The sequence below is a fragment of the Gymnoscopelus microlampas genome, assembly GCF_963454915.1.
Source record: "Gymnoscopelus microlampas genome assembly, chromosome: 14".
In the NCBI taxonomy this organism is placed as follows: Eukaryota; Metazoa; Chordata; class Actinopteri; order Myctophiformes; family Myctophidae; genus Gymnoscopelus; species Gymnoscopelus microlampas.
In genome coordinates, this window is record NC_139951.1 from 38,423,245 (window position 1) to 38,446,424 (window position 23,180).

Genomic DNA, 23,180 nt, shown 5'->3' on the forward strand with positions numbered 1-23,180 from the left:
TTGGTGCTCTGACAGTATCTCACACTCTCTGCCAAGGCTCAGCCAGGCGTGTGAGAAAAGGCAGTGTTTTGGCTAAGTGTGGCTTCATTGGTCTGGTATGAATAACACACACCACCGCATGCAGCAGTACATACTGTAGTCTTGACTGGGTTTTTTGTTTTTTGTTTTTTTCCAGCCCCTCTTGCAATGGCGTAGGAGAGATATTTTAAATCAGTGGAATATGTGCTTCGCTATAAATATTTCTCAGATACAGAGAGGTGACGATGCACTTAACCCCCTCCCTGCAACAAGTAAGCAAAGGGAAACCGTGTGTCAAGTCTATCCAGATGGGGCTTATGTTTTTGTGTTGTTTTCAATATGATTCATGTGACAATACTTGTGGAACATTTTTGCCCATTGAAGTGGTATTCATAAGAAGAGTGAGACATTTCTCTATCTGTGTGTTTGCACAGTGTGTGTGTGTATATATATATATATATATATACACACACACACACACACACACACACACACACACACACACACACACACACACACACACACACACACACACACACACACACACACACACACATAAACGGTATACTCAGCAAAGGTTAAGAGAACTGAAAAACAAAATGGAGGATTTTTGTATGCGTGCGTGTACTGTATGTGTGTGTGTGTGTATACGTCTATAGTTTTGTCTGTTGTGTGTGTGCTCGCGTAACGTGCGTGCCCGTGCGCGTTTGCATGCGCGTTAAGCATTAACAGATAAGCCGCCCGAGCGAGGGCTGTCGTGCCTTCTCACCCTGCGGTCAGCCACCTTGACAATACACTGAATAATATCACTTACTGAGCAAAACAAAAGCCAGCTCTAGCCTCAAGTCACACTGGTTGAATGCCCCAGCTACCCCGCCGCTCTCTCTCTCTCTCTCTGTGTCCCACACACACACACACACACACACACACACAAACTGCCTGTCTTCCCCTCTTGTCTTCTCGTTCCCCCCCCCCCGCCTACGAGCAGATGCTCAGACAGAGACACAGCTGGCCTGCACACTTGCACACTTTACTGTATAGAGGGCATTCATATGCAACTTCCATTCAAAGAATGCACGGTTTGCCCCTCATGAAAATGCATGTCTGCGTTTTATAGCAGCCCTGTTGTATCACACAGTATATTTCTTGCCCCCGTGGCTACCCACCTATAAAGCCTGATATGTCGGTCGTGCGCCGGAAATAGCCGGATCTAACCAGCTCACAAACTCGTATAGATGGAGTTTGGAGATCAGCTATTTCCTATTTGGTTTGCACGACACCAGTGTGCAACCAAGTATATGAATACTGGCATAACTCGCAGTGGTGGAAAAAGTACAAAAAAAAATGTCGATACTGCAATGTAGAAGTACTCTGTTACAAGTAAAAGTCCGGAATTCAAAATTTACTTGAGTAAAAGTACAAAAGTATTGGTATCAAAATGGACTTAAAGTACCAAAAGTAAAAGTACTAAAATGTTTGAAAATAGCAGATCTACAAAGATGCGACGCGTTGTGAGCTTGTAGATCGGCTATTTTCAAATGGCCTAGGTATAAAATAGGGCTAAAGTGGTTAATGTACTGTATGTTTTATAATGTCATATATTTATATCTGCAAAGTAACTATTTTAGTACAATATTTGCCTCTGAGATGTAGTGGAGTAGAAGTAAAAGTACTGAAAACTGGAAATACTCCAGTAAAGTAAAAAATAGCTCAAAATTGTACTTAAGTACAGTACTTGAGTACATGTACTGTACTTAGTTACTTTTACACCACTGGAGATGAGGTATTTCCTATTTGGTTTGCACGACACCAGTGTGCAACCTAAGTATAAATATACTGGCACATGAGCCACTGTAGGCTCGCAGCACATGCATCTCAGTCATTTCCCCCCCGAGGGCAGGTGGCATAACTGTTTCACCCAACGACATATCATAGCAATTACAGGCGATTATGGGCGTATGTGGCTGCTTTTCATGAGCAAATTGCATAATGGATGAGACAGCTTGTCTTTAACCCATTAAGACACGAAGAAGCATCTGTGTCACTTTTTGATTTGAGCTAAAAAAGCATTATTTTACACTTTGGCTATTCAAAAATCATGAAAATGTGTGCAAATCTTTGAATATATATTTAAAGCGAACATTTTTTAACTCAAATCTTTGCTTCTGGGGGGTCTCTGGAACAACATATTTTAGATGGGGGTCGGCGGCCAAATACATATCATTTTGAGCGTCCTTGACATGAAAAAGATTGAGCACCACTGCTATAGAAACATACGTTTTTCAGAAAACTGTTGAGCTTTAGGAGACATGTAGAATCGGCTTCAGGTGTTAAGGTGATTGGGTAATTTCCTGTGCTATTAGAGATTGAGGCCTGACCTGATAGGTTAAAGAGTGAATTGTGAAATGTACCAGTATAGATACTTAACAATAACAAAAACAGTGTCATAATGGACAAGCCCTAACCAGTGATGGAAAAAGTATTCAATTGTTTTACTTAAGTAAAGGTATAAATACTTGCAATGTAGAAATACTTACAAGTAAAAGTCCGGAATTCAGAATGTACTTGAGTAAAGGTACTAAAGTATTGGTATCAAAATATACTTAAAGTACCGAAAGTAGAACATACTCATTATGCAGGATGTCCCATTTCAAGTTGTCTAATGTATGACAATCTTTTGAAAATAGCAGGTCTACAAGATCTGCTTTCCAATCTACTAGAGATGTACCATACTATTTTTTTCCTTCCCGATACCAATTCGCAATTTGCGTATCAGTCGATACCGAGTACCGATCCGATACCAGTGTGTTAATTTAAACAACTCTAGGACAGTGGTTCTCAAAGTGGGGTCCAGGGACCACCTGGGTCCCTCGAGGGGCATCCAAATGGACCCTTACAGAGTCTGTAAGGGTCAGAGAGTTATGGGGGTCCTTGAAATCAAAAGGTTTGTGAACCACTGATCTAGGAATAAAAATAAATAAATCAATTAATAATTGTTAATGTGCAGCTACATTACAGTTAGTAAAATAATAATGTAAATAGTACCCCATAGTACAGTAAGAGTATAAAACCGAAGTGCAACATCAACTGAATCAATCAAAATATGACTGTAAGTGAAAGATTCTCATGTGATAAATGACGTGGTATCGGAAATGGCATCGACTGGGCGTACTCGCCGATACCGATACCAGCATTTTTAGACAGTATTGGCAGCTTTTTCCGATACTGGTTTTCGGTATCGGAACGGCTCCAACAATCTACATAGTGTTCCTTAGTGACACAGTGACACTTGACCCCTGACATAGCTCCATCACCGCATGCAGCAAATTAACAAACAGCAGAAATTGAATATCCCTTTTTGGAAAGGTTGAGACTTGAGAGCAGCGTTGCCAGATTCTGTGAGAGAAACAAGCAACCAGGTCTAGGAAAACGAGCCCAAAAGAAGCGGCTATGGGCCACGTGCCCAACATAATACATCGGCTATTTGACAATAGCCGATGTATTATGAAAATCTGCTATTTTCTTGGGGGAAAAAGGGGAAAACGTTTAATATTTTGGAATATTTTAACAACGCAAATCTTGTATATCTATGCCACAAACTATTTTTAGATGGGGGGGGGGGTCAGTGGACACATGCATATTAATTTGGTGGTCCTTGATGAAAATGTTTTAGAGCCACTGGTTTAGTCAATAAAACATTGACTGATGCACTTAGACACATCATCTGTGTTGTTTCCTGGAGTCACTGGGTGTTTCAGGTCTTGCAACCGGTACACCCTTCTCCAGGCGACCTGACCAAGGCTCATCAAACCCCGGCCTGTGTCCAAGTAGCATGCTACTGCCCCCACTGTCTCTCGGGGGTAGTTAGAGACAGTGCTAAGCAACATGGTTTAAACAACATTAGGAAACAAGCCCAAATAAGCAACTACACCTCAGAAACAAGCCCCAAAAAAAAAACGCAACCCGCAACTACCAATATTTACAAGCAACTCGACAGAAAAACAAGCAGGCGCAAAGTCGCTTATAACAAGCGGACATGGCAACGCCGCTTGAGAGGTGCGTGTACCGTGTACTACACAGTTAAATCTCGAGTGTTGATTGAGCTCTGAGGGTAAAGGTGCAAAGACGAACCCGGCGAAGGGTCCATGTTGCAGTGTATAAGGTCGACTAATGCCACCTGACCTCATAGTTGACTTCATCCCCTGCATGTGTAGACAGTGAGTCTGTGTTGTGTCAATTACTCAGAGGCTCTGGGACCAAAGCCCTATCTGTTCACGTGTATTGATATTGCATTGACCTGAAGGACCTGCAGCGAGCGAGCGCCCACAGAAAGGCATTACCTCATCGGTAACACTAGCTGCATTGTGCGCTTGAATTTTGCATGGTCACATTGACCTGGTTTAGTCCTTCATTATTCATAGCATAGGGGAGAAAAGCTGGGCAAAAATGAATGTACACACACACACGCACACACACACACACACACACACACACACACACACACACACACACACACACACACACACACACACACACACACACACACACACACACACACACACACACACACACACACACAACAGGCATGCATGCATATCTAAAAACCCGGAGGGCACGGCAAGATTTGGAGCCGCATTAAGGCCCGTCTAGGACCTGAGATGGAGCGGGCCGGTTGTGATTGTGTGCCGTTTGAAACGTGATAGCCTGCTGACCGTCCTCTGTGTTTGTGTGTGTGTGTGTGTGTGTGACGTGATGTGTGTGTGAACTCAATCAGTCCCTTGGATTGAGAGCGAGAGAGAGAGAGAGAGAGGGAGCGAGGCCGGGGAGTAACCCAGCACAGGAGACAGAACACCGTGACCATTATTAACGGAGCGGCTCACATAACCCCCTGAGCCCTAGCGGGCTGACAGACGTGCATAAACACACACTGAGGCCGCGGCACAGCTCTCTCCATGCAGCACGTTTTTCTTCACATTGGGGAAAATGGGTCATTTTCGGCAAGCAAGGCTGTCACACAACTTAGTGTAAATGTAACGTTCGACTTTCAACCCAGCATCCCTGTTTTGGGGCATGACATTATAGGCGAAAATGTTCAAAGAAACGGTTTAATCGGTTTCAAAGTTCGTGAAAATAGCCGATCTATCTGCCCTTTCTGTGTGGAATTTGCATGTTATCCCCATGTCTCCTAGGCTAGGGTAGGTACCCTCAGAAAAAAACATGCAGTAATCCTGGTCTCTATACTGTCTCCCCCTGGTCAGCCGGGCCGCCTGATGGAGGGGAATAACGTCACGTGTTCCTTCCACGCGCTACGTCCTACCGGGGAAACTCCCCCCTGTCAGGTGATAAGAAGCGGCCTGCTCGCTCCTCATGCGTTGAAGGAAGCATGAACTCAGTTCGGGGCTCTCCCCAGGCTGGCAGAGGGAGAGTAGCGCCCAGGTTTACAAGCTTAGGCAATTGGCACTGGGTGAAAAATGGGTGGGACAAAATCGTGGGATAAAAACATTTAAGTAAATAGCCGATCTGCAAGCTCACAGTGCATCGCCACAGTATAGGCTATTGTCGCTATCCGTCGTACAAGGCAGTATGTAGCCTAGGGGCTTAAGTGGTTAAGCTTTATACAGCTGCTCCATATTCACCTTAGCATTCAACACCTCACTGCGCCCTCTTACGCCTCTAGCCCCCCCACCCCCGCCCCCCCTCCCTCCCTCCCTCCCTCTCGTCACCCACCTTTTTTCTTCCTTTCTACACTTGGGCGGCTCACAAATATTTGCCATGGCCCCATGCAGGCTCTCAGAGGGCCAGGATTAATGGCGCTATGCGTGCCGCACGCCCAGGGCCACACAAAGCCGTCCCATCTGGAGTTCCTCTTGTGTCGGGGAGAGGCCCCCCGCTCGCGGCCCGTGACCGGGGAACAGAGGCGGCACGCAGACAGGGCCCCGGTCAGGGATTTTGTGGGGGGGGGGGGGTCTATAGGCCCCCCCGTTTCATAAACGAGCCGGAGTCCCGCGCAGCCCCCTTGCTCCCATGAATGGGAGTGGGGCGTCTCCGTCCTTTTTAGGATCTGATTGGGAGGAAGAGGGTCCTCATGCACGCTGTGGCCCTGGAGTTGGTGCCATGCCAGACGCATCGCATTTCCCCTGCCAGCTGATTAAACAGCCGTATCTGCATCCATCACTGGGGCCCGGGCCAAACAATGGCAGCCGCCAGGGGGGAGATAGGCCTGCCGCCTGATGCCTGTCACAGCCTTGCCGACGCTCTGATGAAAACACAGCGGACAACCAGACTTTTTTAAAAAAATGTATTTCTCTAGATCAGACTCTAGATAACATCTGAGAATTCTTATTTGGCAAAAAATAATTATGTAGTATTTATTTAAAACCACTTTCAACCTAGTGTCCCTATTGTGGTTCATGTCATTATAGGCGAAATGGTGCCATGATGCCATCTTATATTGAGCATTAGTGAGGACCAATTATATGAAGATAAAACGGGTGAAGTGCTCCTTTTAAGTGGTTAAAACCACTTAAACCCTACACAGTACTTTGTTGACCGAGGTCCCCCAGGGGCCTACACTTGGACCCCCTCCTCCTTTACCTCGACACCAAATTGAAAATAGCCAATCTATAAGCAAACAACACATTGCGTTGCGAGACGTTGTGAGCTTGTAGATTGGCTGTGTTTGCAGAATGTTCACAGATTTTCATGGAATATTCGCCTATGACGTGCCCAGGCCACTATCGGGACGCTAGGGTTAAAGGGTTAGTTCACCCAAAAGATTACTTGTTTATCGATTAGTCACCCCATGGAGACTTGAATTCATGGATATTGTTTTGTTTTTGTTGCATTCCTAAGCCAATAATTAAATGATTGGCTGACCAGTGGAGCGGTAGGCAACGGTTCTGGTAGGAGACACAAAGGAGATTCTTTGTGTCTCCTACCGGAACCGCTGCCGGTCATCAAATTATTAGTAGTCATTTTGGGGGTGAACTATCCCTTTAATTTCTCAATCCTGTTTCTGTTGAAAAGAACACATCGTACATCACGGTACCATTACTGGTCCATTTCTACACCTCAAGAGTTACATGAACACCCTGGACTTGCTGGACTGCTTGTGCAGAGTGCTGTGAGGAACAAGTGTTGGCGACGGAGATTGGAAACAGATGCAGGCAGTAGCACACAGACACCTCTTTAATGCCTACGTTATGCTTCGTCGCATAACAGTGTCGCGCGCCAAAAATAACAGACCCACAAGCTCGCACAACGTGTCGCGGATGCGATGCATTGTGAGCTTGTAGGACTGCTATTTTCGACGCTCAAAACAGCGGCGTGCGACGAAGTATGAATCCGGTTTAAGAGTGGCGATGTCATCAGAGGGGAAAATGAATTACGGTAGGAAACCCAAACAGTTTTAGCAAGTCGCTCGCTCTCTGTTGATCTAATGGGAGCTATTATAATCATTCCGCGTGAACTTTCTCAGACGGCAGTCATTAGCAGGACTTTCCCCCCACAAGCTAACACACGCTGGTCCCCATCTGTACAGCACTCCTGTTTACGTTACTGCACAGTACTAAGTATTAATGTTAGACTTCTGCTATGAATGCTTTACCATTCATAGAATGAATATCACTTCACTATATTCACTATTATATTTTCTCTGTACATATATATCAGCCTCGCATCCTATCCACTGTATCCAATAGTTTGTACAGTACATACTGTATTCCACTGATGGAAGCTGGATTTATGCCCATATTACTGGTTATAGATTGTACATTGATACTTATGCCAACTTTTATATGTATCTACAGTAAGTAATAGATCATACATTATGCTAACCCAGTGAGTCCAAGTTACCACTTTTTAGTACTATTTTTGTATTCTTTAATCTTGGCTGTATCTCTTCTACTCTACCAGTATCTGCTCTGTGTTTTCATGATGTTTACCGCGTTGCTGCTATGACAACTGCATTTCCTCCACGGGATCTATAAAGGGCTGTCTGTCTGTCTGTCTGTCTAGAGAGTGTACATATGCAACTTAACGGAAAAGATAAATAAAGGTAAGACCTTTACCTTTTATTTACCTTTTCCATTAAATATAATGACATGCCCATTTGGTTGCATTCGTACACACTCAGAGTTCCATGAACTCTTCAGGACAGAGTTGTACTGTCTAGTCCCTAGGGCTGAGCGACATGGCCAAAATATAATGATATTTTGGACCAGATAGCTCAATATCGATATTGTGACGATAATATCGTATTGTGACGATAATATCGTATTGTGACGATATCAATTTTCTTTAAAAAATAAAACATAGCTCAGGCTTAATTGATTCAAAGCAGGAAAAGAAACACTGCATGCCATGTCATATTGCAATAATTCCAAAATCGTAGACGATATCTAGTCTCATAGATGCACCTATTATATAGGTGTATCACTACACCTATATAATAGTTATATATTTCCCTGCCCTACTTGTCCCGATTTATTCCAATTCTCTCCCGTCCGCCTTCAAATTGCAGTGTTCGATTGCACAACTTTGGTAAAATTTCTAAAACGGCAGATCTACAAGCTGCTGTTTTCGCTATGAATATAGGTTTGCCTTGACATTTTGACTTGCCCATTGGTGTGCCTAGGGCACAAAACCTTTTTTTTTTGTAAACACCGATACGACTTGCCAAAAATAGGGAAGCCAAGTTGAAAGTGGTTAACAACATGCTAACCGCTACTCTTCCTGGCGTCCACGTGTATCTGTTTCTGAAGGCTTGCTGACAGGTAAACTGCTTCAACAGCTATTATTCCCTCTTCCCTATTATTGCCCTGCCCTGTTGTTTACAGCTGTGTGTGGCTGGCTGCTGTTTTTTCGGTTCCTCCTGTGTGACACATCCTCTTCTGTGTGGCTTTTCTCTCTCCTGCAGGCCCAGCGACGAGAGACACCCAACGGTGACCGCCGATGGTACCGTGGATGACCTGGCCCAGGCCGTGGACCTTCTCCTCAGTCAGAGGGGACACTGAGGATGAGGATGTATGGTGTGGACCCTGGCTGCAGTGTAAAATGTGTTGACTAAGTCTGAAAAACTAAGACTTTATTTTAGTATTAGTATTTAGACTAAAATAAATGGTATTCAAAAGACTTAAGATCATTACACGCCGGCGATTATGTGAATATACGCAAAATTCGGACTCGGTCCGAATAAATAAAAGACGCTTTTTCGCTCCGCGAAACTGATGTGGAAGCTTGCATTTTTGATTAATCGACATAGCTCAGGCTTAATTGATTCAAAGCAGGAAAAGAAACACATGCCATATCATATTGCAATAATTCCAAAATCGTAGACGATATCTAGTCTCATAGATGCACCTATTTTATAGGTGTATCACTACACCTATATAATAATTATATATTTCCCTGCCCTGCTTGTCCTGATTTATTCCAATTCTATATATACACAAAATTCGGACTCGGTCCGAATAAATAAAAGATGCTTTTTCGCTCCGCGAAACTGATGTGGAAGCTTGCATTGACTTTATAAGGTTTTTTTTTAAAAAAACGTATTATTCGCATGAAAAAATCGACCCCGGTGTGTAAGGACCTTAAGACTAAATCAGAATTTGCTGTCAAAATACATTTAGTTGACTAAGACTAAAAGACTAAGATTTTAATATTTAGTCGGCTAAGACTAGACTTAACAATTTCAGATGACTAAAGACTAAAACAGAATTTGCTGTCAAAATTAACACTGCCTGGCTGCAGTCAAGGCATACAGTACTGCAGTGGTTTTGGGCATGTCATTATAGCCATAGATGTTTACAAAAAATAGAAGCAAAATCTTACAAAAATAGCTAAATCTACAAGCTCACAACCGCATCGCATTGTGCTGTGTTATGAGCTGGTAGATCAGCTATTTTTGGTACTCTTGTGTAACACTGTCATATGACAAAGTATAAAATAGGACAATGTTTCTGCCCGACAGCGATGAAATACTATTCCCCTGGTATGGAAACAGATCCTTTTTCTGAAAGACAGGATATAGAATCTTGAACACTAAAGAATTGTACGGTGCTTTTGTCTGTAAATAATCGACCTCATCAAATAACGTACTTCATGTTTACATGAAATGTGACTAAAACCTTGACATGTGGGTGGACATTCAAAAGGAAAGAGAAGAATGAAGGTGTTGAAGGAGTGCACCCTTATGAGTCAGCTAGTTTGGGTTGCAACTATCAATTATTATCTTAGCGATTATTCTATCCATTACTTTTTTTGATTAATCAAATAATTGATGAGCGCGTTTTTGGGATAATGAAAAATGATATACTTATCAACAAATTAACACAAACAATGCTTATTGATTTTATTTATACTTGACTAAATCGATGAATTAAGTGTTAAATAGCTTTATATTCTGATAGTACTCATTGCTATAGAGTGTTTGTTCAGGACAGGAGTCTCCACTCTCCATCAGAATATAGTGCTTTAACCTTTTAACAAAAAACTTTTTGTTTAAACAAAAAACTTTTTGTTTAACCAAAAAATATCACTTACCCTACCTTAAGTCCTATTTTATACTATGCCATTCTACAAGTTCACCAGTTGTGAGCTTATAGATCTGCTATTTTCGGTATTATTTTTTTTACCCATTAAAACCAGGAAAGCATCTGTGTCAATTTAGATTTTTTTTATTCAAAAATAGCAGATGTACAAGCTCGCAGCGCGTCACTTTGTGCCGCGAGCTTGTACATCTGCTTTTTTTGAACATTTTCGAAAAATCTTGAAATTGTGAGAACTTCTTATTTAGACGGCATTTGTAGAATTAATGGGTTAATAATGTATAATCGATTACATGTGTTCGATTAACGTTTGCACCCCTAAGAGGTACTGTATACTGTATCAGTAGGAAATCCTGAGAAATTAAATGTAGCTGTCTATTTCATGACTCACTATTATGTGAAAGTGAAATATTTTATAATGAGCAAGTAAGAGCAACCTTAGTACACAGTTAGTGGCAAGAGACCTTAAGCTAAGCACTCAAGCTACAAGCACTTGACTAACCATATTTGTAGAGTATTGGAAGAAGAGAATAATGCATTATTGATCGTCAGCGAGCATTCGTCTCCTCTTGGTAGATTTGTTTAGCTAGAACCTTGTTTTAACCTCGTTAGAGGCATTGTTTGTTTTATTGTATTTTTTGAAGGGCTCATTGTCTCTTAAGCTTTGAGTTAAACACAGCCTTTGGCCCACTTACTGATGAATAATATGTGAACAGCAGCTGTTCCTTTTACTGAAACAAGTTATTGGAAAACGGGAAGTGAGTGGAGCTCATCGATGATAAACCCGGTTGGTGTGATGATTTACTTTAGCTCATGTTCCTCCTCTGAAAGCAAACATTACAAGAATAAAGTGAGTTCTCTTTATCACCTGGCTACGGTGTCATAAATCTACAGCACTCTTCGCTTTATCTGATCCACCTGTAGTGCGTGTAGTTTAGGATTTTGATTAACCCGTTCAAGCCTGGAACGCATCTACAGTATGTCATTTTAGATTTTAGCTATAGACGTTATTTTATACTTTTGGCTATTCAAAAATAGCAGATGTACAAGCTCATAGCGCAGCACTGAGTGCCGCGCTATTATCTTGTAGATCTGCTATTTTTGAAAAATCATTAAAAAAAAATGTAAATCTTTGAATATAGAATTATTATTTTTTTAAAGCGATTTGTAACTAAAATCTTTGCTTCTGGGGGTCCCTGGAACTAAATATTTTGGGATGGGGGTGCCGCGACCAAATACATATCATTTTGGGGGTCCTTGACATGGAAAAGTTCGAGAACCACTGATACTACAGCAACATACGGTTTTCAGAAAACTGTTAGGAATTAGAAGACATTTGTAGATGCGTTCCCGGTATTGAATGGGTTAATTAATAGTTTATTCCTTGTGTAATTGGTAATTAATTATTAGCAACTGTTTGCCATTGACTTAATCTCCGGTGAGGTTCAATAAAGTGACGAGACTAAATGAAACCAACCGTTGCCTTGAATGCTATTAAATCCATGCCAGTTGGCTTGTTACTGCCCCTTGGAACTGGGGCAGAAAAAAACAAGCCCCTGCTCCACTGTTGCCCCCAAGGTTTCGTTCATTGTAACCAAATGGATTCGCCCAGAACAAAAGAACATTGGCCAAGTGATTTATTGAGGGCCTTTCTGGTTCAACTCACCATTAGCTGACACAAGCATGAATTTTATTGGCCAATTAAACTTAATGAAATGCTACAGAGTGTTATGAAACACTGCGTCTCTGCCGGGCCCAGTCGTAATCCATGGAGTACCACTCCCATTTCTGATTGTGAAATAAATATTAATGCGTGCTGCAAAAAGCAGCTATAGCGGCTATTAATCACTGTGGTATTCCACCAGTCGTAAGGGGTTCCACCTAGTTTGACCCATGTTTTCATCCATTATGTTATTGGACATCAAATGGTGATGCATGACGGAGCTACACATGCATTTGCTACACATGCTTGAATCAGAAGAACCGTGTTCTTCCAGTTCATGTTAGGGCAACCGTCCGTGGCTGAACTATACGGCCGCTGCTGTCAACACGTAACCATAGGCACACCTTCACTAAACACAGCTAGTTCATCAGCTGGTTGTTAGACACAAGCACACATAAACACACCCCAGGGCTCGATGAATGATACACACACACGCACACGCGCACCCGCACACACACACACACACACACACACACACACACACACACACACACACACACACACACACACACACACACACACACACACACACACACACCCCTCTTGGACTGGCCTCAAGGTCATCCACCCATTTCACACAAGAGCAGGTACAAATTACTGCCAGTATTTTGTTTATTTAGTTTATTGGGATCCCCATTAGCTGTTAACCACTTATGGTCCTATATACTTAGGGCGTACCACAAATAGCCGACACTTTGTGAGCTTGTAGAGCTTGTATTTTTGCTATTTTTAACCATTTCTGGTAATGTTTTACGATATACTGCAATGCACTCGTCACCAAACGCTGTGTTGTGAGACAAGTCCAGGTGTACCTTGGGAATATGTGTCAACCACACATTATTGCAATACAGTATATACAACTATACCAAAAAACTAGGAATGTTTTAATTTACTATATCAGTAACAACACACAAATATGTTTACCACTTTCAACCTGGCATCCCGATTTGGAGCATGTCATAAGCTACAATTTGGGAAAACAGCCGATCTGCAAGCTCACGACGCACTGTGAGCTTGCAGATCGGCTGTTTTCGCTATGAATCAGTGGTGTGTTGTACCATGTTACGCTATATACGTAGTGTGACCTGCAGAAACATTTCGTAGCCAAGCGTAGCCCTCTTACTAATCATTTCATCCATTGAAAACGCGCTAGCGTATCTCCACGACCACGCGCATGTCGTGCAGGGATTGATTATCGTATCCCTCCAAACAAAAACTACAACACACCACTGCTATGAATACAGGTGTGCCTTGACATTTTGACTTGCCCATTGGTGTGCCTAGGGCATAAAACGTTTAACTCTTTAAGCCCTGAGGCAGATTCTACAAAATGTCTTCTTGTCTTCTAAAAATGTCTTCTAAATCCTAACAGTTTTTTGAAAAAACCTATGTTGCTACATCAGTGGTTTTTAAACTTTTTCATGTCAAGGACCCCCAAAATGATATGTATTGGCCGCGGACCCCCATCTCAAAATATTTAGTTCCAGGGACCCCCAGAAGCAAAGATTTGAGTTACAGATGTTTGCTTTAAAAATGTATATATTCAAAGATTTGCACACATTTTCACGATTTTTCAAAAATAGCAGATCTACAAGCTCATAGCACGGCACTCGGTGCCGCGCTATGAGCTTGTATATCTGCTATTTTTGAATAACCAAAGAAATCTAAAATGACACAGATGCGTTCCCGGTCTTAACGGCTTAAAAAAAAAACACACTGATACTGTATGACATGCCAAAAATAGGGATGCCAAGTTGAAAGTGGTTAACAACATGCTAACCGCTACTATTTCCTGGCGTCCACGTGTATCTGTTTCTGAAGGCTTCCTGACAGGTAAACTGCTTCAACAGCTATTATTCCCTCTTTAAGTGCAAGAAATTGATTATTGTCAGCCGCAGACTGAAGGAGAGGGTTGCCTTTCACAAATAACAAAGATGACCTCATTTCAAGCAGACATGTCTGGACATGTACTGTACGACCTCAATGCTCTCAAGGCGGTCCTGTCCCGCTGGTCAAAGTGAACTCACATGTTTATTTATCACCTTCTATCACCACTGTGTCCAGGGTTTGTTTACTAAAAGTCAGTGATTCTCAACCCTTTTCATTTCAAGGACCCCCCAGTTTGCATATCAGGCCACAGGACTCTGGGAGCAGGGTTGCCAGATCTGCTTATTCAAATAGCTGATGTATATGTTAAAGTGCTCATGTGGTCCATAGTCGCTTCTTTTGGGCTGGTTTTCCTAGACCTGGTTGCTTGTTTCTCTCACAGAATCTGGCAACACTGTCTGGGACCCCAATCTACACTGTACAAACAAATTCTCTAGTGTTTATTTAAAGGACGACTTCACCCATTTTTTTTTTCTTAATTTTTTATCCCACGATTTTGTAACCCTATTTTTTACACCCAGCGCCAATTGTCTATGTAATCCTGGGCACTACCTTCCCTCTGCCAACCTAGGGAGGCCAGGGCCGAGCTCATGCCTTCACCCATTTTTAACCTATTTTTGTATAATTGGTCCTCACTAATGCTCATGATAAAATGGTACCATTTTTCCTTACTCGTTCTGTGTCTCATATGAGGGCTGTGGACACTTCAGAAAGCCGCCTTGTTTTTTCAAACAAGATTTTTTTTGTTTTTTTTTAATAATGCAAGAACAATGGCTTCCATTATATCATGCTAACTTTCCAGGAATTGAAAGCCTGCAGTTTCTATGAGCTTGGATTTCCCATCGATGATGTCACTGGTAGGCGGGTTTCTGATCTGTCCACAGCCCTCCTCTGAGACACATACCAAGTAGATTTTTTTTAACCATTTTATGAGCATTAGTGAGGACCAATTAAATAAAGATAGGTTGAAAATGGGTGAAGTCGTCCTTTAACTCTGAGAGTGTACAAATGGAGCCAAATGGTTACGGATCCCATTTACAGAACCCATGAGGGTCCATTTGGACCCCTGTTGGGCCCCGAACCCGATGTTGAGAAACAGCAAGTGGTATTGCCTTCTCGCTAACATTGATATCCATTGATTACGTGTTGATGTACAGAATCACGTCATTCAAGGTCACCTGAGTTTCTTTGGTAGGCAGAACACAATGAAAGCCTGATATGCAAGACCTTATACCTTAAAGCCACCTTTTGGATTAATTTCTGACCAAAGCTAATGTTCAATGTCACGGTAAAAGTCCTCTTGAGAACCAATATCGGCGTTCGCCTTTGAAATGTTATTCCTGTGCGATGAAAGTGAGTTTAGAGGTATTTTTGAGATATTTTTTACTTTATTAAAGTACTTCCAATTTTCAATACTTTTACCTCTACTTCACTACATCTCAGAGGCAAATATTGCACTTTTTACTCCACTACAATTATTTGAAAACTTTAGTTACTAGTTACTTTGTAGATTTGGATTATTATTATACAAAACACACTAACTACTTCAGCCCTAGATATGTTTCGGCAATTTGAAAAATGATTATCGTATGACCTCCGAAAAAGCATAGAACACCACTGGTTATGAGTGTTTGATAAAGTGCCTCTCCCTTCCTCTCCGACCTGACGTCATAAAGCTGATGAGTTCATTATTCCACAATCACGTTGATTGACACCTCGGGGACACTGAATCCTGTCACACAGGAGGGGATGTGGCTCACCGAGATGTCTGTCGATATCACACGGCCTAACCCAGGCCTATAGCGTGCTCATAGCGACTTCTCATTTACTGTGTCCTCGCAATTAACCACATGAACCCTAGCGACCTTATTCTGGGCATGTCCTAACTAAGAACTGAACATTTGTCAAAAAAATAACAATTCTACAAGCTGCACAACACTTTTTTTTTGCTATTTTTGCTGTTTGATGTACAACAAAGTATGTAGGATGGGTTTGAGTTTTTTTTTTTCAACTTCACGGCCAAGCTGTGACTTACAGAAACGTTTATCTTGTATGTGGGTTATACTATATAACAGGGGTCTTCAACCTTTTCAGCCCAAGGACCCCCTAGCTGAGACAGAGATGAAGCAGGGACCCCCTCTATATTGTGTAGGTCCACAATTGTGTTTCAGATTAAACTCAGGTTTTTTTACCGTTCTTTTTTCCCTCTACACCTCTACACCTATACACCTCGCAGCGCGAGGCGTTGTGAGCTTGTAGATCTGCTATTTTTGGCAAAAGTTCTCCTTAGAAAAGGGATGCTAGGGTTCAAGAGGTTAAGGTAAAAAAATAATAATCATATCACACAAAGATTTGGCGGACCCCCTGTAGTAACTGAGGACCCCCTAGGGGTCCCGGACCCCCTGTTGAAGACCTCTGATATATAATATATTTATTTTACAAGACATAATTGAATATAAATCCAAACCTAATATGTTATTGTTTTTCACGGTACTGTATGAATTCCACGGTTGTAATTTTAATTCGTTTTTTTTCTTCAATGAATTAATGATATATAAATGTCAACATCTTTATAAATTAGGCCCCAGGAGGAGTGTCTGAGCTGAGTGGGAAATCGAGGCTCCTGCAGTGCGTCTCGGAGCCAACAACCGCCACCATGTATATACAGTATGTTCACATGATGTAATCTGTTTGCATTTGGGTTCTTGTTACACGGCGTTTGCACACACACTGCTGCTCTTGTAGCACGCGCACCTGCGTTTACACACCTCAACGACCGCCAGCTGCCGCGCGGCTCGGCTCGGCGCGCTACACTACACTACACTTCACCTTGAGCTTTCATCTCCGCACAGTTTTGGGCTCTTCCTGTTCCACAGGAAATGGCGGGTCAGCTGACCAGACAGACACCACCCGCTCGCTGCACACACCTGCAGTCTCGGATTCCACCGTTATCTGTGGGAACGAACACACTACTTTTTGTTTTGATTGCAGTCGCGTTATTTGCGCTGGTTGGTTCGGGGCGCCCCTCCCTTTAGTGTGTGGAGCAATGGTACCATGGTGGAGGCATTAGTCACTTGATTCCACCTGCATTTCATCACTGTCCTTCCCTCATGGGGCAGCTTTGACGGGGCACTCACTCCAGTTTCGGACTGGAGGCCCCCTAATTCTCTCCGGTGGTGTAAAGTAACTCAGTATATTTACTCAAGTACTGTACTTAAGTACAATTTTGAGGTACTTTTACTTTACTGGAGTATTTCCAATTTTCAGTACTTTTACTTCTACTCCATCTCAGAGGCAAATATTGTACTTTTACTCCACTACAACTTTTTGAAAACTTTAGTTGCTAGTTACTTTGTAGATTTTGATTATTATTACAAAACATACATTACCCACTTCAGCCCTATATACATTTCAACCATTTGAAAATAGCAGAGCTTGCAGAGCTTGTAGATCTGACTGGGTGGTCGGACTTTTACTTGTAACAGAGTATTTCTAATGTGAGTACTTTTTCCACCACTGATGGTAGAAGCATTGGCAGCCCAGTCACTTGTTTGCACCGCCATGTCATCACTGTCCTTCTCTCATGGGGATAGCTTTGACGGGCACTCGAGTCTAACCGTGCAGGAGAATCCTTCAGTTTCGGACTGGAGGAGGCCCTCCTCAATTCTCTCTCCCCCTTCCTTCTCTAGCCCCCCCCCCCCACCTCCTTCCCCCTCAGTGTCTATACAAGCAATCTGTTTCAGTTCTCACAGAGAGCGCTCTGTACTCTCTGCTAAACATGAACTCAGGCGTCATAGAACACCCCCCACCCCTCCACCCCCCCAGGGGGATGCGACCCCTACACAACTGTCCACTGAAGCCAGGGAGACTTTATGCTCCCGAGACACAGAACCGTGACCCTGTGATGTCATCCCTATAAGTGTGTGTGTGTGTGTGTGTGTGTGTGTGTGTGTGTGTGTGTGTGTGTGTGTGTGTGTGTGTGTGTGTGTGTGTGTGTGTGTGTGTGTGTGTGTGTGTGTGTGTGTGTGTGTGTGTGTGTGTGTAGTTGAGGGTGACTGGGTGGTCATATGTCTCCATTTAAAGTGTATACTATTCTGTCCAGGGGAGAGAAAAGAGAAAGACGACTGTCTGACTGCAGCAGGTTGGGGAGGCTTATGTCTGGAGCAAGAGAGCTGGCCTGAGATCTGAGGCTCTCTCTGCCTATAATACAGTGGGGGGCTGGGCTCTCTCTCGCTCGCTCTCTGCAGTGGTGTAAAGTAACTAAATACATTTACTCAAGTATTGTATTTAAGCACAATTTTGAGGTACTTTTACTTTACCTGTGTACTTCCAATTGTCTACACTTTTACTTCTACTCCACTAACATCTCAGAGGCAAATTGTACTTTTACTCCACTACAATTATTTGAAAACTTTAGTTAATACCAGTTATTACTTTGCAGATATAAATTATTACATTATAAAACATACATTAACCACTTTAGCCTTATTTTATACCTTTTTTATACCATTTGAAAATAGCCGAAAAAAGCTCACAACGTGTCGCATTGCTGTGAGCTTGTAGATCTGCTATTTTCAAACATTTGAGTACTTGTACTTTTGGTACTTTAAGTACATTTTGATACCAATACTTTTGTACTTTTACTCAAGTAACATTTGAACACATTTGATACTTTTACTTAAGTGAAAAATGTCAGTACATTGGTGGGGGCTGGGATCTCTCTCTCTCTCTCTCTCTCTCTCTCTCTCTCTCTCTCTCTCTCTCTCTCTCTCTCTCTCTCTCTCTCTCTCTCTCTCTCTCTCTCTCTCTCTCTCTCTCTCTCGAAGGTGTTCAGTTGCCTTTTGTGAAAAGCCCAAGCCCAGCCAGCCAGTCAGAGCACTCCACTCCTCACACTCACAGATCCTATAATCCCCCCACGCTGTGCAGGGACCCCCGGCCCCACCACCACCTCGCTGCAGGGACCCCCGGCCCCACCACCTCCCACCACCCAGACTGAACTCAACTGAGCATGTGTCTGTTTTAACTACTAGGAGGCTCGTGGAGTTCCTACACCTTGACACATTTCATGCTGCTGGGTGTGTGTGAGGCATGCAGCTGCCCAGACATAACACCACTGGCTGAACCTTTCAAGCTGAGCTGTATCACATTTTTGGTCATGCAAGAAATGTTGTGCAGAGAGAGAGGTGCTGTGTGTGTGTGTGTGTGTGTGTGTGTGTGTGTGTGTGTGTGTGTGTGTGTGTGTGTGTGTGTGTGTGTGTGTGTGTGTGTGTGTGTGTGTGTGTGTGTGTGTGTGTGTGTGTGTGTGTGTGTGCGTGCGTGCGTGCGTGCGTGCGTGCGTGCGTGCGTGCGTGCGTGCGTGCGTGCGTGCGTGCGTGCGTGCGTGCGTGCGTGTACAGTGAGTATTAAGAACAATCAGCTTGGTCTATGTTAATTTGATGTCTTCCCGGGACCCAAACTAGAGAAAATAGCCGATCTACAAGCTCGATCAAGATTGTAGGTCTGCTATTTTCACTACTTCTAAAGTCTTTTTAATGTATTTTTTTAATGGAATTTAGATTTCTTTATGAATAATTGTGGGACAATCTTTAGATTTTTTTTTTGAAGTAAAAAAATATATATTTCCTTGCGAGTCGTGACCCATAAAAATGTGTCCGCAACCCACAAATGGGTCCCGACCCACAAATGGGTCCCGACCCACTGTTTGGGAACCACAGAAATGTCTTTCGTCGCAGGCTGGTTTTCAGCCTGCGACGAAAGACATTTCTGTGGTTCCCAAACCTCTTCAGGAAACACTACCCTGACCCTTCCTCTTAGCCTGGCCTACTTCTTGTCAATTATTTGTACGAGCTCTTGTTTTATTGGATCTTGTTTATTATTTGATGCACTTATTGGTTTTAGCTCTTGCACATTTGATTTTCCTATTTGTCTCATCTGTTTAAGAAAGTTGGTAGCTGATATATTGCACTTTTACCTTAGCGCTAGGTATACTCTTAGTTGCTTGTTTTGGAAGAGAATGCACTTAGACTTCCGATGATCAGTAGTTTTCTTGCCTACCTCCTATGTTGAATGCACTTATTGTAAGTCGCTTTGGATAAAAGCGTCTGCTAAATGACTTTAATGTAATGTCGTGCAGACTGCAAAGATGCAAAGAGGTGTGTGTGTGTGTGTGTGTGTGTGTGTGTGTGTGTGTGTGTGTGTGTGTGTGTGTGTGTGTGTGTGTGTGTGTGTGTGTGTGTGTGTGTGTGTGTGTGTGTGTGTGTGTGTGTGTCTGTGTGCGTGTGCGTACAGTGAGTAAGAACAATCATTCTGGTCTGTGTTTAACACCCACCTAACAGTGGTGTGTCGAGTACAGTGTAGAATATCAAACACATTGAGCTCTTTGGTGTGCAGACCTTCAGAGGAAGCTTAAGGTAAAAGTAGGCCGTGCAAACCAAGCACAGCGTAACCCATGGAAACGGGGCTAACATTGCAGCTTTCGTGGTTCCTCCTCTCTAGAAGGAAGGCTCACACGACACTCACTCAACTGGAAATGTTTTGTGGCCGGGTTAGTGCTGGTGGAGTGTTTTTCACATCGACCACATGAGAGCTACCGGTCGTGGGCCTAACCACAGCTAGCTAGCACTTAGGGACTAACCAAAGGCCTCTTGCATTCCGTTTCAGATGTCACGCTCCTGTTTGATCTGGTTTTGTTTGTGTTACCGTGACAAGAAAAGCTTGTTGTGATCGGCTTGTGATAAGAGAGAGAGAGAGAATGTTCAGCAAGACGATCTAACATTGGGCTGTGATGGATGGAACGATATGAAAATAACATGTCACGATTATTGTGGCAAAAAATGATTGCGATTAATGATGTTATCGCGATAATCAAAATATCCTTAAAACTTCAAATGACACCTTTGTGTCTTGAACTTGAACCCCCAGCATCCCTATTCTGGGGGGAACATTCGCCAAGAATAGCCCATCTACAAGCTCGCAACGCGTTGCGAGCTTGTAGATCTGCTATTTTTGGAAGTTGCACTGAATTTGCAGCTCAACAAAAGCCAATTCATCCTAGTGAATGATGGAGTAACATTTCTGCGATTTTATCACAATAAACGATAACGATTATCATCCCATCCCTATAGTGTGCTGTAAAGTATTTAGTAAGACGGGAGGTTATGAAGTGCAGTGGTCCTCAAAGTGGGCATCCAGGGACCCCCGAGGAATCCATTTGTACACTCTGGGGGTCAGGACTTTACAAGATGAATTGGGGTCCCAGAGATACAAAATCAAACAGAGTGTCAACTCTGTGTCAAGTGTCAACAGTGTCAAACAGAGGTCTGTGCGTAGTCTGATGCATGTGAAACTGGGGGTGCGTTCTTGACATTAAAAACTTGTGAGAACCACCGACACTGACGCAGTGTATTAACGAGGGGAGCACGGCGAGGGTGACTGACGACCGGCACCACGTCAGCGTAGTGTGTAGTGATGCTAGACAGGCGTAGCAGCACAACAGAGCGTGACGACGTGCCCCCCCCCCCCCCTCCTGTTCAAGCGCCTATCTTCTCAAGAGAACACTAGCGCCCTTTCATTTCTGTCACTGCTGCTTGAAGGGTGGGTGGACGGGTGGATGGGTGGGTGGGGGGTCTGTCTCTCTCTCTCTCTCTCTCTCTCTCTGTCTGTCTGCCTCTCTCTCCCCACAGGCACGTTTACAAGGGTTCTGTTTACCGCCGGGTTCCTGCTTCTTCGACTCATTACCACCCGAACGCGGTTTATATCCTGCTGAAAAGAAGCCTTCCTTGTGTGTGAACTATAGAGCTCTGCTCTGTGACAGTGCAAAGAGAGAGAGGACCTTCACTGTGTGTGCAGCCCATACAGAGATACCCAGACGACAGCATAATCCAATCCATTACGAGAATACATTGCCCTTTTAGGCAAGTTTAAGCCCACAATTATGCTTTGTGTGGTATTTGAGCCCCGGGTGTAGTGTGTCAGCCCCAGATCCTCAAATTACGCTGCCGGTCTTTTAACCCATTAAGACCGGGAACAAATCTGTATCATTTTTTTTTATTTCTTGGGCTACTAAAAATAGCAGATATACAAGCCTGACAAGCTATACCAGCTTGTAGATCTGCTATTTTTGAAAAATTGTGACAATTTGTGCAAAGCGAACATTTGTAACTCAAATCTTTGCTTCTGTTTCTATATCAGTGGTTCTCGAACTTCTTTCCCCCAAAAGGTCGCGGACCCCCATCTCAAAATATGTTGTTCCAGGGACCCCCCAGAAGCAAAGATTTGAGTTAAAAGAATTCGCTTTAAAAAACAAATATATATATATATTTAAAGATTTGCAGACATGAGCACGCTAGCGCTGCACTATGAGCTTGTAGATCTGCTAATTTTGAATAGCCCAAAGAAATCAAAAAATGACACCGATGCGTTCCCGGCCTTAATGGGTTAATGAGGGGGACTTTCTTTCTCTCCTTTTGCTGGCACCTCGCGCACGTCGAAGAATGACTGACACGGCTGCAAGTCTGAACCGCCGCGTTCGGAACAGCCCTCAAAGCCCTTTTGCCGATATTAAAGCTATAATGGGTGGGACACGCATACACACACACACACACACATACACACACACACACACACACACACACACACACACACACACACGCACACACACCAAAGACAATATAAAGCCGCCTGTTCACACAACAGGCATCAGGGCCGTGGAGGGGAGCCAGGGAAACTGAGCGCCGCCACAGCCACAGCAGCAGCAGCAGCAGCAGCCCTGACACATGGCCCACATTCACAGCCGCCTCCCACGTCACTGTGTGCTCCTCACAGGGAAAAAAAGACCCTTTTGTTTCCCCCGAGCGCCGGGGAGGGAGAGGAGAGGAGAGGGAGGTCTCTGGGGGTGAAGCACCGCTCAAGCTCCAGCCATTCCCCACCAGCCATTAAGAAGAAGAGGAAAAAAAGAAAGAAAGAAAGAGAAAGGGAGGGGAGAGAGAAAAAAAAAGCGTGGA

The 23,180-nt window shown here is 43.3% G+C and overlaps 1 protein-coding gene across 1 annotated transcript in view; it reads left to right on the top strand.

Moving 5' to 3' along the window:
- Positions 1–11,454, top strand: part of lhpp (phospholysine phosphohistidine inorganic pyrophosphate phosphatase) — a gene marked incomplete at its 5' end in the record, with an annotated part of 38,488 nt that extends 27,034 nt beyond the window's left edge. The window contains one exon of the mRNA XM_084078633.1: positions 8,936–11,454. Within this exon, the coding sequence (XP_083934759.1) occupies positions 8,936–9,032 (97 nt within the window). The 3' untranslated portion in view covers positions 9,033–11,454. The remainder of the gene's footprint in view (positions 1–8,935) is intronic.
- Between the last annotated feature and the right edge of the window lie 11,726 nt (positions 11,455–23,180).